Source organism: Triplophysa rosa, linkage group LG10, assembly GCF_024868665.1.
Source record: "Triplophysa rosa linkage group LG10, Trosa_1v2, whole genome shotgun sequence".
Taxonomy (NCBI): Eukaryota; Metazoa; Chordata; class Actinopteri; order Cypriniformes; family Nemacheilidae; genus Triplophysa; species Triplophysa rosa.
The window spans coordinates 4,946,866-4,963,785 of NC_079899.1; the positions used below are offsets into that span (position 1 = coordinate 4,946,866).

Below are 16,920 nucleotides of genomic sequence, written 5' to 3' on the forward strand. Positions count from 1 at the left end.
TCATGCAGCCCCAGACCATGACACTCCCACCACTATACTTGACTGTAGGCAAGACACACTTGTCTTTGTACTCCTCACCTGGTTGCAGCCACACACGCTTGACACCATCTGAACCAAATAAGTTTATCTTGGTCTCATCAGACCACAGGACATGATTCCAGTAATCCATGTCCTTAGTCTGCTTGTCTTCAGCAAACTGTTTGCGGGCTTTCCTGTGCATCATCTTCAGAAGAGGCTTCATTCTGGGACGACAGCCATGCAGACCAATTTGATGCAGTGTGCGGCGTATGGTCTGAGCACTGACAGGCTGATCTTCTTATAGCCTAGGCCATCTTTATGTAGAGCAACAATTCTTTTTTTCAGATCCTCAGAGAGTTCTTTGCCATCATGTGCTATGTTGAACTTCCAGTGACCAGTATGAGAGAGTGAAGAGATAACACCAAATTTAACACACCTGCTCCCCATTCACACCTGAGACCTTGTAACACTAACGAATCACATGACACCGGGGAGGGAAAATGACTAATTGGGCCCAATTTGGACATTTTCACTTAGGTGTGTACTCACTTTTGTTGCCAGCGGTTTAGACATTAATGGCTGTGTGTTGAGTTATTTTGAGGCGACAGCAAATTTACACTGTTACACAAGCTGTACACTTACTACTTTACATTGTAGCAAAGTTTCATTTCTTCAGTGTTGTCACGTGAAAAGAAATAATAAAATATTTACAAAAATGTGAGGGGTGTACTCACTTCTGTGAGAAACTGTATATATAAAATATATATTTCATTTTTCTGTCTACTAGCACGAAGATAAATATTGTTAAATTGGAAACAGAAAGTTCCCCCCACAGATATAAATCTGATGAGGGATATAATGTAACATTTGGTGCTAGAGAAAATCAGATTCTCCCTAAAAAAAGAGCTTTCTCATACGTAGCACCTAAACTCTGGAATAGCCTTCCCGATACTATTCGAGGGTCAGACACACTCTCCCAATTTAAATCTAGATTAAAGACACATCTTTTCAGCCAAGCATTCACTTAATGCAAAATATGCTAAACCACCAGGAGACTGCATTTATTAAATATTATTTACTAGAATAATCTTGCATGTTCTATAAACACATTGCACTGTGCTGTGTTTTACCTTTTTTGTGTTTTTCAGTTTTTCTTATTTTCTCCTGTAAAGCTGCTTTGGAACAATGCACATTGTGAAAAGCGCTATATAAATAAAATAAAATTGAATTGAATTAAAAGAGATAGGAAAACTTTCATAAAATATGGCAAGTCTTTTATAGATTATTTTAATGATATTATTTTTTTTATTAAGGATTTTGATTGGTTTATTTAAAGTTTAATGGTGTGTTTATTATTGGTTCATGATCCACAGATGGTAGTGGTATTTTGTATTTCCGTATAGAAAAATAAGACTAACCCCTTCCCCACCTAAACCTAACTAATGAAGGGACAGCACAGTCTGATGATAGCACAAAATGTCAGAACAGCAGCAGTGATATGACAATTTTAATAATTGGAAACAAAGAAAAACTGCAGTGCTCGCAGAGCCTCAGAGAAATTGTGATTCCTGAAATTAAAATGCAAGAATAGGCGTAATTATTATTTATAATAACGTAAAGGCATTTGTGTTGCTTTGTTTGTTTGAAACTTTTATTATGCAATACTGGCCACAAATTTTATGCATTTATTTTTCATGCTTATTAGTAAATATTATCATAATAGCTGGTTAAATTGTTATTTTCATTGTAGTTAGCTAACGTGAGTAACACTTAACTAATGATAGATCGTAGGATCTGAATTTCTTAACAGCAACCCGTTTTGTGTGTGTGTATTTCCTAAAGATGATGAAATTCTGACTTGAGAGTACAGACATACATTTTGTGTTGTATTTAATTTCTTATTTCCTTATCCTTTTTATTCTTTATCAGTATTCTTTATTTTGCTATACAGTATATTTATAAGTTATAGATTATATTCATTTCTATCTAGTTATTATATTCTATATTACTTTTCTTAATTCTATATTATACATTCTGTTGGATGCTGCATTTGTATTGTCTTCACAAGTAGATGAGTTTGCAGTGGTCTCATTTCATTAATTACGAGAAAATAATATAATATCTCAAATATCAAACTATTATTTTGTTATACAGTAAGTATGTTTAAGAAAAAAATCTTAAATCAGTGGTTTGTTTGTGTGTGTGTGTGTGTGTGTGTAGTGACCAACTTTATGGAGATGAAGATTTCATTTTCCAACAGGACTTGGCACCTGCACACAGTGCCAAAGCTACCAGTACCTGGTTTAAGGACCATGGTATCCCTGTTCTTAATTGGCCAGCAAACTCGCCTGACCTTAACCCCATAGGAAATCTATGGGGTATTGTGAAGAGGAAGATGCGATATGCCAGACCCAACAATGCAGAAGAGCTGAAGGCCACTATCAGAGCAACCTGGCCTCTCATAACACCTGAGCAGTGCCACAGACTGATCGACTCCATGCCACGCCGCATTGCTGCAGTAATTCAGGCAAAAAGAGCCCCAACTAAGTATTGAGTGCTGTACATGCTCATACTTTTCATGTTCATACTTTTCAGTTGGCCAAGATTTCTAAAAATCCTTTCTTTGTATTGGTCTTAAGTAATATTCTAATTTTCTGAGATACTGAATTTGGGATTTTCATTAGTTGTCGGTTATAATCATCATATTAAAAGAAATAAACATCTGAAATATATCAGTCTGTGTGTAATGAATGAATATAATATACAAGTTTCACTTCATTAAAATTTACCCCTTATTATTTCTTGTATTAAGCATAAATTCAGTCTTTTTTCAGAAAACAAATACAGTATCAAAGGTCATTTTGCATATGAAAATTTCTCACACATATAATAGACACTATAAGGACAGTGTATCTTACCATGCAGGCCTCAGTCAAGACATCCCTTACAGTGTGATGACTTTTAAGAAGAATTGTAACAGTCTGGTAGTTTGGCATATAGACACAAATTGAGATATCCTGACTGCAATTCCTCCGGCTGCCTTCAGGTGGTAAAATTGAGTAAATATTAGCTAAAAGCCGCTGTAAAGGGGAAACAACAGAGAATAGGGATAATGAAAACTTTGTGGCATGTCACATGTAAAACTCAAAAAACTGTTTTAATCAAGGTATTATACTTTCAGTCATACTTATATTACAGGCTACTCATGGTTTGACCTAAAAATAGATTTTATGGAATTGACATTCAATTGACTTTTAAAAGCACAATTTTATGATCCACCTAAATGTAGGGTAGACCAGGGGTCTCATTTTTAAAACTATGCTTAGGATCCTTAACAGTGTACGTGCGTCCCAAAATCCAAAAATAGCGTACACCCAAAAATATTCAGACTTATAAAACCATGCGTATGCACACCTGTAAGCAATATTTGCTTTATAAATCACAGATCACCTGCAAGTGTGCATACGGGAAAAATCCTCATGCCCCGCCCTGTACACGCCCATTTTTAACCATAAATAGTCAATGCAAAGCACCTCATGAATGCTGATCTTTACATTAATAAGTCTGGCATCCAATCCGCTTGTTAAGCCTTACATCACGCACCACCATATATGGAAGTTCATACCATTTCCGGGTCCAACCGCTATCAGATGCCATAGGAAAATAACAAAAAATTATATAAAACTGCTGAAAACCCCCGATCCCATCCTTTATCTCCACAACGAAATCACAAATGTCCACACATGCGATTCACTGCACTTTACAAATTAATTATTGTTATACACTGACCAAAATTATAAACGCAACACTTTTGTTTTTGCCCCCATTTTTCATGAGCTGAACTCCAAGATCGAACACTTTTTCTATGTACACAAAAGGCCTATTTTTCTCAAATATTGTTCACAAATCTGTCTAAATCTGTGTTAGTGAGCACTTCTCCTTTGCCGAGACAATCCATCCACCTCACAGGTGTGGCATATCAAGATGCTGATTAGACAGCATGATTATTGCACAGGTGTGCCTTAGGCTGGCCACAATAAAAGGCCACTCTAAAATGTTCAGTTTTACTGTATTGGGGGGTCCGAAAACCAGTCAGTATCTGGTGTGACCACCATTTGCCTCACGCAGTGCAACACATCTCCTTCGCATAGAGTTGATCAGGTTATTTATTGTGGCCTGTGGAATGTTGGTCCACTTCTCTTAAATGGCTGTGCGAAGTTGCTTGATATTGGCAGGAACTGGAACATGCTGTCGTATACGCTGATCCAGAGCATCCCAAATAGGGATGCACCGAATGTTCGGCCACCGAATATATTCGGCCGAAAATAGCAAAAAACGCATGTTCGGTATTCGGCCGAATATGTGAAATGGCCGAATAATTTTACCGAACATGACTCGAGAAACGATCAACTAGCAACCAGCGCAGAGAGAGAGAGAGAGAGAGAGAGAGAGAGAGAGAGAGACGTGCGCTTTATTAATGCCGCAAACATTTTGGCAGTGTGTGTGTGGAGCATTTTAAGGTGTCAGAGAAAGACAAAGCACGGGACTTGCCGCACGGAAGTAAATTTCCGAATGAAAGCGTCTTTACCGGTCGGTAACTTGTGGCTATTTCAGACGGGAGCGGGCTGTCTGACAGTAGCCCCGCCGCTCGCGACATCCTTTGACATCATACAGTGGTCGCGCGCACACAGTTCCCTGTACTAAACAACTTGTCAAAGTATGTTCTGTGCATCCCGGCCACGAGTGCACCATAGAACAGTCAGCTTTTGTGGGCGGAGTTTGCAGGAGAGACGTGAACTGATGTGGTTGTCAGTCAGCATCAGTCAGAATAGCTTGCGTTCGATGTTTTTTTTTCTTACAATCATTTTGCAACGTAGCCTATAATAATCCAACAGTTTTAGTTTATTCGTATTTTTAGTTTATAGGCCTAATGTGGAATGACACTTTTTAATGAAGTGTTTTGTTGTAGGGGTACAGAGTAACTTACATTACATTCTTTTACCAGTCAGTTATAGGCCTAATTAATATAGGCTATTAAATTTTTTGTTTTAATGTATTTTGTTTTGCTCAATTTTATATTAAGTTGTATTGTATTTTATTGAAAAGCAAGACAAATTTTTAAAAGCAAATTTTGACTATTCAGTTTGTGCAATAGTGAAAAAATAGCTTAATAAATAGAAGAAATGCAAAAACCATATTCGGTGTTCGGTATTATTCGGCCTTCGGCCAAGTGTTTCACATCATGTTCGGCTTCGGCTTCGGCCAAGAATGTTAGATTCGGTGCATCCCTAATCCCAAACATGCTCAATAGTCGTAAGCTCTCAAAGAGAGAGACTAAGTACAGCACCATAGAAAAGGAATGTTTAGCGATCAGGTGGGCTGTACTCACTCTTCGCTATCATCTCCTGGGACAGGAATTCACACTCTGTTCGGACCACGCCATGAAAGATACCAACGCACGGATCACTCGTTAGTATCTGGCTTTGCAGCCATTTAAGTTCCAGGTGGTCCACAGGCCGGGTGCACAGATGGTTGTGGCCGACTTTCTCTCCAGAAATGGGGGGGGCGGCAGGCCGGACGGCTCCCCAGCCTGAGTCGGGGTATGTGGCGAGGGGGTGTGGTTTAGCGAGGTCTGTACCGGGAGAGAGAGCTGCGAGACGAGCGGTGAGTGAGAGGGTTAATTACAAACGACAAACACCTGTGTCTTATTTCAGTAAGTGGCGTGGAGAGACTACATAAAGACCCAGCAAAGGAGAGCTGAGAAGAGAGGGACCGGCTGCTTACTGGACATTGCGAGCAGAGAGTCATACAGCTGCTGTGTATACTGTGTATTGGACTGAGCGCTGAATGTGCAACCTGTTATTTTGGATTAAGTGACTATTGTTTGTGGAAATAAAAAGACCAGTAAGCAGCATCGCCGACTTCGTCCTATATACTGACATTGACTTTGTTAAAGTTACGTATTGTTATGGCAAAAGTGAATTCATTTGTATTGTTAAACATTTGTAGAGTTAATGCATTATAACATCCGTTTGGAACAAAACAATGTTTTTACATTACCTAAATAATACTCTATACTTACTTCAGAAATGCATGCCCTTTATTGAGAAATGAAAAAATTGAAAAAGGAAAATAACATGACACAATTTATAAATTTTAAAAATGGTGTCGTTAAAAATGGGCAAATGGACAGCTAACGCGTTTACTTAATCCATGACTAACTGACTGGCCAGGGCTTTTCCTGCCAAAAAATTGGAAGCAGCTGCCTCTGTCAAATTTCAGGCCGCCTCTGACTCCCGCCAAAATTATGTTGAGTGTCTTCACAACAAAACACTGCGTGCAGTCAGCAAGCTATGGGATCAGAATTGTTGCAATATTCTGAATAAATAAACTATGATCCGCAAATAAATATAGAGAGTTTCACAAACATTTTTTAAATCCACATATGCACAAAAAGCGAACCATAAATATATGTTAGACGTTCCACAAAAAGAAATGGAATTCACAAATAAATACAATGAGATTTGCAAATAAAAAATATTTACAAATTTATTTCAATGGCATTTATTTGTAGATCACTTTCTGCACATTTGTGGATCGCTTTCTGCACATTCGTGGATTGCTTTCTGTGCATTTGTGAATCGCTGCACGCATTTGTGGATCAGTGCACGCATTTGTGGATCAGTGCACGCATTTGTGGATGGCTCTCTGTGCATTTGTGGATTTTGAAACATTTCTAACGTCAAAACGCGCACACAATCCACAAATAGGTGGACTCCGCCCACTATCTACGCAAGCCAATCGGGTAACTTCCGCCTTCGTTGTCCAATAGGGCACGTTCTAACTTCAGCCAATCACGTTTTGTTCTGCACTAAGATTCAGGGAGCTAACATGGCGGCTAGTGGCGGTCTAAAATGCGTGATATACTAAGAAATGTGAATGGCCTCTTCTTTATACTACTCAGTAATGATTGTTTGTTTATATGCATTGTCCGTATGTTAGTAACAAACGACTGAAATGTTTATGACTTGATAACAGCGTGCACGGACTGGGGTGGACAATCCCGGTGACTGGGGACTGATTTGGTCTGCTGCAAGCCAGCCGTTTTATTGTCTTTATGTACCAAAGTGATAAATTCCGATTTTGGCATTCGATAAAATATAATCTGTTTCCCCGATATTGCATGGGTAAGCAGCTAGTTCGTGCCGCACACTCAGCGTGGCGTGGAGTTTCAAGGTGCGCAGCTTTTGCATTGCAATGGGCACTGCAGCTGTCGGTGTAGGCTACTACCAGTATAACGATGGCAGAATTAACGTGGGGGAAATCATCAGCACTGTGAATTTCTATGTCATTCATAATTCAAAATAAAACGTAATTTAATCAGTCATCTCTGTTTATCCCATTCCTGAATGATCTCTGCTGCTGTGGCTAAACTGTTCTGTATAGGCTACTGTCCAACTCTGCCATGACAAAAATGATCACTGTAAGAAACACTACCCATAACATTAACAATAGTAAGCGTTGTCTTTATAGTGGTAGCAGCGTAAGTAGGCTATATTGCAAGATGACCATGTGGGACAATTCTGTCCACAATTCCCCACACAGAAATGCTGTAGTAGTATAATACATTTGCTATCATATGAACAGCTCATATAAAGTTTCCCATAATAACGCAAAGAACATGCATCAGAATTAGAAGGAGCTTTATTGCCCAAATGTACGCTACGCACGAGGAATTTGTCTTAGACAAGAAGACAGAAGCTGCAGTGCACATACAGTTGAAAGTGACAAGTGACGAGACACAGGTAACAAAATATAAAAAAGTAAATATGTAATAGACAATACACGTATGAAAAAAAAACAATATATGTCAAAAGAGCAGCGGATGCTATATTGTATGCATGTGCTACATATATACAAGTTATAAGGTGCTTTATACAAACTGTGTAAGGGAATGGGATAGCTGTATGATATATTAAATCAGTAACATATGTATAATAAATAAATATGAGTATAAGTGAGTAGTTTAGTATTGGACATATTAATTGAACAGTGTGGAGAACATAACTGTCCAACTGTTCATGGGGTAGATGGCCTGAGGGAAGAAACTTTATTTGGCTGTTTTGGTGCTCAGTGCTCTGTAGCACCGACCAGATGGCAGCAGTTCAAAGAGAAAGTGTGCTGGGTGTGAGGGGTCCAGAGAGATTTTGCGAGCCCTTTTACTCGCTCACTCTGGATGAGTACAGTTCTTGCAGTGGGAAGGGTAGTACCAGTGATTCGCTCAACAGTCCGAAATATCCACTGTAGTCTTCGGAGGTCTCGAGTGTTTGTATGTGTCCCGAGCATGTAAACTGAAATTGAGAGAGAATATGTCGCCTCTAAATGCAGCAAGTTTTAAATGACTTCATCGATCAACACAAAGTTACAATTGTAGAGAACTTTAATAAACTTGATCGCTTAGCAACCTTCAAAACAAGTCTTGTACGTCTCTTGATGTACACGACGTGGAGGAGTGATTTTTTTATTAACAGACTGATTTGACCCTACCTGAGCATGCTTGTTTTTTATAAACAAAAACATGTAAAACAAAATAATTGCCTTTTGTATTGCAGTTAAAGTAGCCTAGTAAAAACAGGCTACTGACACATTTTTTATTAAAACTGCGCATCGTTCTGTTATCATTTTTATTGAGGTTCTGTAAATTTGCACCAACAAGCCCATGCAATTTGCTTTTGTTTTCATATGTTCATATTTTCTTATATTTAACTTCAGCTGGTTGGGCTATACCTTGGTTCTTGCGTCTCATTCTTCGGTGTTCTGCATTTACCAATAAATAGACTACATAAAAAGCACTTATTTTGTTTTAAATTTATATCTTTATCATTTAAAAACCAACAATGTACGCTAACCCCATTGAGGAGCTTTTTTAGGCCTATTTGGCACTGAATATAGAAGGAATGCGTTTATAATATAGCAAACCGCGCTATTGAACTATAAAAAAGCCAATATCACTGCAAGGAAAATTCCTTCACCGTGACAGCGCTACGTTCCCGACTACATTACAGTACATTACACGTCACATGTCTTTGGGATGTGTGTGAACGCACGCACAGGTTCCAGAAAATCACTGGCAGTGTGAACCAAAATCAACCGATCCCGTCATCCCGGGACAAATCTTCCGCATATTTTCCGGGATCTCTGTATGATAAGGGCTTTACTGAAATGCCATGTAATATCCAGTGCCTTTTGTGCATTTGTATGGAGAACCCATTAATTTGTACAATTAGCTTCAATTCATTTTTATTTGGCAATTTCATATTTTTTTTCATCGAAGAGAAAAGTTGTGTTGCCTCCCTTGCGTTCTTATTGCCCCCGTTGTTGTTTTTTTGCCAATAAATAAATGAAATAAACAGTATTTTAAAGATGTCCTATGTGTCATTTAAAAGGCAGCAATATATACATAATTATAACCCAACAATATTGATTTATTTAGCACCAGGAAAAATGGAGACGTATATCGTATAACACGTCATAAGAGCACTGCCACAACCCTTTTTATTAACTACAGTAAATTGATTATCTGCAGTTGTATACCAATATTTACTATGGTAAGGTTCGAAAACACAAATTTTACTAGGCCTACATCGTTTACTTTTGGGGTTGCTGTGTGAATTTGAGAATATATTGTGTGCACAAGATCATAGTCAAAGGATCGACATCCTTTGTTGTGGCAAGAGTTAAGACAGTATACAAAACAGTTTAACCACAGCAGAGATCATTCAGGAATGGGATAAACAGAGATGACTGATTAAATTACGTTTTATTTTGAATTATGAATGACATAGAAATTCACAGTGCTGATGATTTCCCCCACGTTAATTCTGCCATCGTTATACTGGTAGTAGCCTACACCGACAGCTGCAGTGCGCATTGCAATGCAAACGCTGCGCACCTTGAAACTCCACGCCACGCTGAGTGTGCGGCGCGAACTAGCTGCTTACCCATGCAGTATCGGGGAAACAGATTATATTTTATCGAATGCCAAAATCGGAATTTATCACTTTGGTACTAGGGCTGTCACGATTATGAAATTTGATTGACGATTAATTGTCTAATAAATCATTGCGATTATGACGATTAATTGTGTTTTAGGGCTTTGCCGGTTATGATGATTAATTGTCTGTTTTTGAGCTTTGACATTTAATTCTCATACATTTTTGACTCAGCGATTGAAACGACCATATTGTTCTGAATAAAATACTATGTTTTTTTCTTGGAAATACATCGGAAAAAATTGGGTCATCATATATTTAAGGTTTAGGCTTATACCTGTCAATAATACAACCGCCAAATACTTGTAAATTAAGTAAATTGATCAGGTGTGAATTGAAGCCACCATTAAAATGCCATCAGTCATAGAAAAGCTTCTAGTCTGTTTTTTTCTCACTTGCAAGACTACAATAAAATTTTACTTGTGTGTTAATGAAATTTTGGTAGACTGGTTTTCACACTGAGATTTGCTTAAATAATATTAAATTGTACTGCAGGTAATTTGTATATGTTTCAGTTTTTTTTTTTTAAGTGATTGTGTTGTGGTGGTACATTTTACAAGTATTACCATGCTTTAGTAACAATATATACACTAAAATATGCAATATGCAGATGCACTACAGCTCCCCCTAGCGTCTTCTATAGAGATGTGCAATAATTGCGATGATTTGAAAACATCGCGATGAGGTCAAACAATCGCGATGAGACGATTATTTAATAATCGCGACAGCCCTATTTGGTACATAAAGACAATAAAACGGCTGAAGTTAGAACGTGCCCTATTGGACAACGAAGGCGGAAGTTACCCGATTGGCTTGCGTAGATAGTGGGCGGAGTCCACCTATTTGTGGATTGTGTGCGCGTTTTGACGTTAGAAATGTTTCAAAATCCACAAATGCACAGAGAGCCATCCACAAATGCGTGCACTGATCCACAAATGCGTGGAGCGATTCACAAATGCACAGAAAGTGATCCACGAATGTGCAGAAACTGATCTACAAATAAATGCCATTGAAATAAATTTGTAAATATTTTTTATTTGCAAATCTCGTTGTATTTATTTGTGAATTCCATTTATTTTTGTGGAACGTCTAACATATATTTATGGTTCGCTGTTTGTGCATATGTGGATTTAAAAAATGTTTGTGAAACTCTCTATATTTATTTGCGGATCATAGTTTATTTATTCAGAATATTGCAACAATTCTGATCCCATAGCAAGCCACCTGACAAATCAGCAAATGAGTTGCAGCATATGGAGGACTAAACCTGCAAAAATTATAAATAAATGAATGTATAAATAAATAAATATATAAACGAATAAATGTAATAATATGAAAATAAATATAGGAATGAATGGTTTGATAAAACAAAATAATTCGTTTTAGCTATTATTGATCTTAGCTTTAACTTTTCTTTTCATTTCTGCAATTGATTTATTATTTTTTGTGTCCATTTTTAATTATTTTTAATTATTATTATTTTTTATTTTTAGATTATTTTATTTATCATTTCCTTTTATTTTTACATTTATTTATTTATACGTTTATTTATTTTTATATTTATTTATTATCGCATGTATTTATTTCCACTTTTATTTATTTATTCTTGAATTTATTCTTACTTTTCTGTGTCTTGTATGATAATTAGATGGGTTGGTCTTGCCTACTATTGGTTCAGCGTAGATTGAAGCGTTTGATCGATTACTCTTGACTTGTTTTGGACTAACGTCACGTCACTCACTGATCGTTTGCTTCGTGTATAACGTTAAGTAACTATGGCGGGCGCACAATTAGCTAGAGAGTTACAGCATTTAGCCAATGAAGTCGATAACCATGCATCAAATGACTGTGTGTCATTCAGATTAGATGCATTTATTGAGGATTTATTACAGATTGACGGAGAGATAAATGACAAAGTTCTTCAAAATCTGTGCGAGTCAGGGGGTGCTAAGGTGGTGACCAAGTTCCGGTTACAGGTCCTCTGCCAAAGAGGTGCATGAACGACCTCAGCAGATTCGTCGATTCTGAAAGCACAAGACGACTTGATATTAAGATGTCTAATAAACACAGACTTTCTTGTTACATGATTTTGACATTCTTGTTAAGATTGCAAATTATTGGTATGATCGCCCGTAACGGCTGAAGCGAGGTGAAAAAATAAATAAAGCGATTTGACACGGGATTCGTACCCATACAATAAAGCGAGGCAGCGTGTCACTACGGTAACAATCACACTAAGCTATTTCGCAATGCTAGCTGCTGCGGATCTTTGCAATAATATCAAGATGTCACACAACAATATGCAGCTGGATGAATCAAGGGAATATGCCCGTCTTAACTTGTGACCTCTGTGTTATTTATCTCTTATGGAATGTAGTTTACGAGTACCGTTTAGTAACCACGTCTTTTTAGAAGGAATGGTTTCCATTTGATGGCCCCTGTAGTGAAAGAACGATGCTCATTACTACCGTGTTAACTTGTGACTTAAGTTCACTATGTCTCAATTCATTTACATTATGTTACATCATGTTACATTAAATCTTTACGCTTTTTCTAACCGAAAGGCTGCTTATAACTATCACTTTGACAAAGCGTTAGCTTGCGACTTCGGTTTACAAGCTCATCTGTGTAGTTAAACCTTATTACATTTTGTGCTTTATGATTTTCACCAGTTGAACTGTAACACCACCATAGCACCCTCTGACTCGCACAGACTTTGAATGTGCTGCAAAGAGGCTAACAACCGAGGGAGAACTTTGTCATTTATCTCGCCGTCAATCTGTAATAAATCATCAATAAGTGCATCTAATCTGAATGACACATAGTCATTTGATGCATGGTTATCGACTTCATTGGCTAAATGCTGTAACTCTCTAGCTAATTGTGCGCCCGCCATAGTTACTTAACGTTATACACGAAGCAAACGATCAGTGAGTGACGTGACGTTAGTCCAAAACAAGTCAAGAGTAATCGATCAAACGCTTCAATCTACGCTGAACCAATAGTAGGCAAGACCAACCCATCTAATTATCATACAAGACACAGAAAAGTAAGAATAAATACAAGAATAAATAAATAAAAGTGGAAATAAATACATGCGATAATAAATAAATATAAAAATAAATAAACGTATAAATAAATAAATGTAAAAATAAAAGGAAATGATAAATAAAATAATCTAAAAATAAAAAATAATAATAATTAAAAATAATTAAAAATGGACACAAAAAATAATAAATCAATTTAAAAAATGAAAAGAAAAGTTAAAGCTAAGATCAATAATAGCTAAAACGAATAATTTTGTTTTATCAAACCATTCATTCCTGTATTTATTTTCATATTATTACATTTATTCGTTTATATATTTATTTATTTATACATTCATTTATTTATAATTTTTGCAGGTTTAGTCCTCCATAGCAGCAAGCCACCTGCAGTCAGCAAAGTCAACTGTCATTTGTAACTGCAGTTGTGGCATTACGCCACAATGGAGGCACTGTGAGACGCTAAGACCACAATGATACTCTGAAAAGTTGCACTTGAATATCCTATTAGGAGCTATATAAGCTGTATTTCACGGCTGTTCAGGTTTAAATTTCTAGAAAATTGTTCCTAATATAAACGTGGGGTACATCATTGTAATGTTATGATCTTTGCAGGTGGCTTGCTGAATCAGTGTTACACTGTACACGGAAAAAAAAGGAATCAGGGCTTGTTAGGTGGCTGGATGGGCCACATTCAATTCTACAGGATTTTCTACACATGAGGGTATATTAAATATAATACACACCTGTTCCAAAATGAGGAATGTTATAATTTATATGAAATCTAAGTTTTTATGGGTGTCCATAAAGTACAACAAACTCAACAAAAGAATCGTTACTTCTTTAATTTAGCTGTAACTTTCATTCAAATGAGCATACCGTACTCTCATTATAGAGAGCCTGGAGCAATCTGCTGTTAAACGCTTTCCTCGAGGTCACAGTTGTGAAATCTTTAAAAATTATCTCACTCGTGGGTCACCTTTCCATGGTGTAAACACCCCAGTGCAGTTGCTTAACTTCATCATCATCACAAGTGAAAATAGTCCTCTTTTTAACTTCTGTTGTACATTTTGCAAATAGGTGATTTAAACACTGTTAGTCCTGTCAGCTCCATAATTACTACCTACAGAGTCTTTTATCAAAGTCCTGTTATTTGCACATGTGGGAGAAATTTCCCATCAGTATGACATACGTTAAAATAAAAGATAGAAAAGCTGATATGTAACTGCACTTTGCAAGCATTCATCCTACGACACATCATCACAAATGGCTGATTTGACATGGTGGGCGAGGTACCTGTGAAACAGATAGCTTTCTTTCATGACCCTTCTTGGTAAGAGTGTTCAGGCCCATGATAGATGAAAAAAAACCTTTTTTACAGTGACCATGTTGGCATAGAGAGAGAGAATGTTTTCGCATTGTTGCTTCGTCCCTGGAACAGACCTGGGTGATGAAAACAATGAGCAGATTAATTGCAGCAAACTCTAGTTTTGGAAAAGAAAATTATGTCCTCCTACATCCATGCGAACTAGGAACAGTGTATTTTCAAGATCAAGGAAGCTAACCAGTGCATGGAATGAGGAAACAGAGAAGATTCCCAGTCGTGCCAGTGCAGCTTTGGTTGCGCGGTTGGCTGTAGCCAGGAGACTCTTGGGGTTGGGTAGCTCTCCCCCTTGACGACTGGCCAAGTAGCAGCGCATGCGAAATAGGTCTATGTTGAATCGCTCAAGGTTCTGTTCCCATTGTTGAATCTGCCAGTTAATCAATGCACAGGTAGTTAGGGAAAAAGCCAATATCCACCAAACAGCCAATATCTGCATACATAATGGTTTTGAAGGTGCAATGTTGGCAGGAACTGCATGAGGGATGAACTATTATAGCTGTTATTGCTGAGGACCACATGACTCTGTAAAGTTTGTAGGCTAAAGGGAATGGGGTAAAGAATTGTTGTAATTCTCACATCATCTTTTGTCCTACATACTGTAGAGCAACCTGTTAGTGGTTATGTGCAACAGTTCAATGCTTTGTTTTTTTTTATAAAAGATGTTAAAAAGAGAAAAGAACATGCCCCACTCATTAAGGTCTTTGCACATACAGTCCGAAATTTTCGTATGCGTTTTTTCGTATTTGGCTCTCGTTTGTATTGTGTCTCTGAATTGTTAAAAAAGGCCACTCAAAATGCTTGACGGATGCGAAAAACGCAGAAAATCGAACCCGGTCCGAATTTTTTTATGACGGACGAAAATATCGGAGGCAGTGTGTTAATGTGATTGACACAACGTGAGGTCATATTTATTTTTTAACGTGCGGAAATTTCGGACGCAAATTTCGGACTCAATTGCAATGGGCTTGCTATGTGAACACCCATTTTGCTGATAAAACATACAACCACACAACTTTTTACAGTGTTTGACAAATATATATTTGTTTGCTTTAATGGGTAAAATATTGTTTATAATTGTATATGGTCTTTATTTCATAATAATGTGCAATTATTGTATGACTTCATTGTAGCTACTACACATCTTTGTGTTTTAATACAACTTGTGTTGTGCCGCACATGTTAAATGGTCTCTTCCTGCCTGTATGAGAATTTTAACTGTGCTAAAAATTAAATGCTGACTGTAGGGATGTAACAATATTATCGACAATATAATGACTGTATGAAACGATAGGTGTTCCGGCCCTAACATAGAGAATGTTAGAAGAAGAAAAAATAGATGTTACCTTTCTCAAGGTCTATCTGGTGCAATTATTTTATAAAAGGGATTTTTGGTAATTTGACCCATCACATACTCTAACTCAAACCTCCAAGCAACAGTTATGATTAGAGGATAAAGAAAAGATAATGCTTATGGCACATTTCCTAGTCATTGTTTGTCATTTTAAATATTGCAATAAATACCATGGATTTATACCTGTAACAGTTCTCAGAGAACAGACGATGCCACAGGTGGTGAAGTGAAGGTGAATAAGTTTAATAAAACAAAACAGGAAGAAAAAGGGTAATCCACAAAAATATAATCCACAGGGTAAAAACGTGCAAAAACCAAGAAAATCCCAAAGGGTAAGTAATCCACTGAACAATACAAAAACACGATCAAAAACAACCACGGACACGAGAACAAGGGTCAAAACATCAACGGGATAACAGGTTTGGAACTAGGTATACATTAACTTACAACTAGACCAGACACAAAACACTGGGTAAAGGGAGAACATATAGTGTCCGGATGATGAGGTGCAGGTGAAAGTCATTAGTAATCGGGTGAGCGGGAAAGTGTGTAGCTGGGTGAAAGCGCTGATGCAGGGGGCGTGGTTGGCTGCGGACACGTGACAGTCACAATACCGAGGTATTATCGAACAGTGAGATTTTGATATTGTTACATCCCTGTGAAACACAGCTAACATCAATTTTTATATGCGTTTATTATCAAATTGTTTATTTTTCTAGTGTTTATTTTAAAGAATTAAAGTTGTTAAAATAATGATGAGCTTTGCTCGCTTGGTTTTTACATTCAAAAACATCAAAATCCTATTAAGCAACGCATTAACTTTAAAATCTTACTGATTACCTATAAAGCCCTACACGGTTTAGCTACTCAGTACCTGGGTGAGCTTCTCTTGTAATACAGTCCTTCACGTTGACTATGTTCTCAGGGCTCCAGTCAGTTGGTAATACCTGGAATTTCAAAATCAATTGCCGGTGGTAGATCCTTTTCCTATCTAGCGCCTAAACTTGTAACACACTTCCTTGTACTGTCTGGGAGGCAAAGACACTCTGTCAGTTTAAATCTAGATTAGAG

General features: G+C 37.3%; 1 protein-coding gene across 4 annotated transcripts in view; it reads right to left on the bottom strand.

The window, feature by feature from the left end:
* tiam2a (TIAM Rac1 associated GEF 2a) overlaps nucleotides 1-16,920 on the bottom strand; it is a 155,003-nt gene that overhangs the window by 51,274 nt on the left and 86,809 nt on the right. For 3 of the 4 annotated variants that reach the window (XM_057343225.1, XM_057343224.1, XM_057343227.1), the window contains exons 7-9: nucleotides 14,680-14,865; nucleotides 14,411-14,557; nucleotides 2,937-3,098 (exon numbers count right to left, since the gene is read on the bottom strand). In XM_057343225.1, the coding sequence (XP_057199208.1) occupies nucleotides 2,937-3,098; nucleotides 14,411-14,557; nucleotides 14,680-14,865 (495 nt within the window). The remainder of the gene's footprint in view (nucleotides 1-2,936; nucleotides 3,099-14,410; nucleotides 14,558-14,679; nucleotides 14,866-16,920) is intronic. The other variant, XM_057343226.1, reaches the window with a different exon arrangement.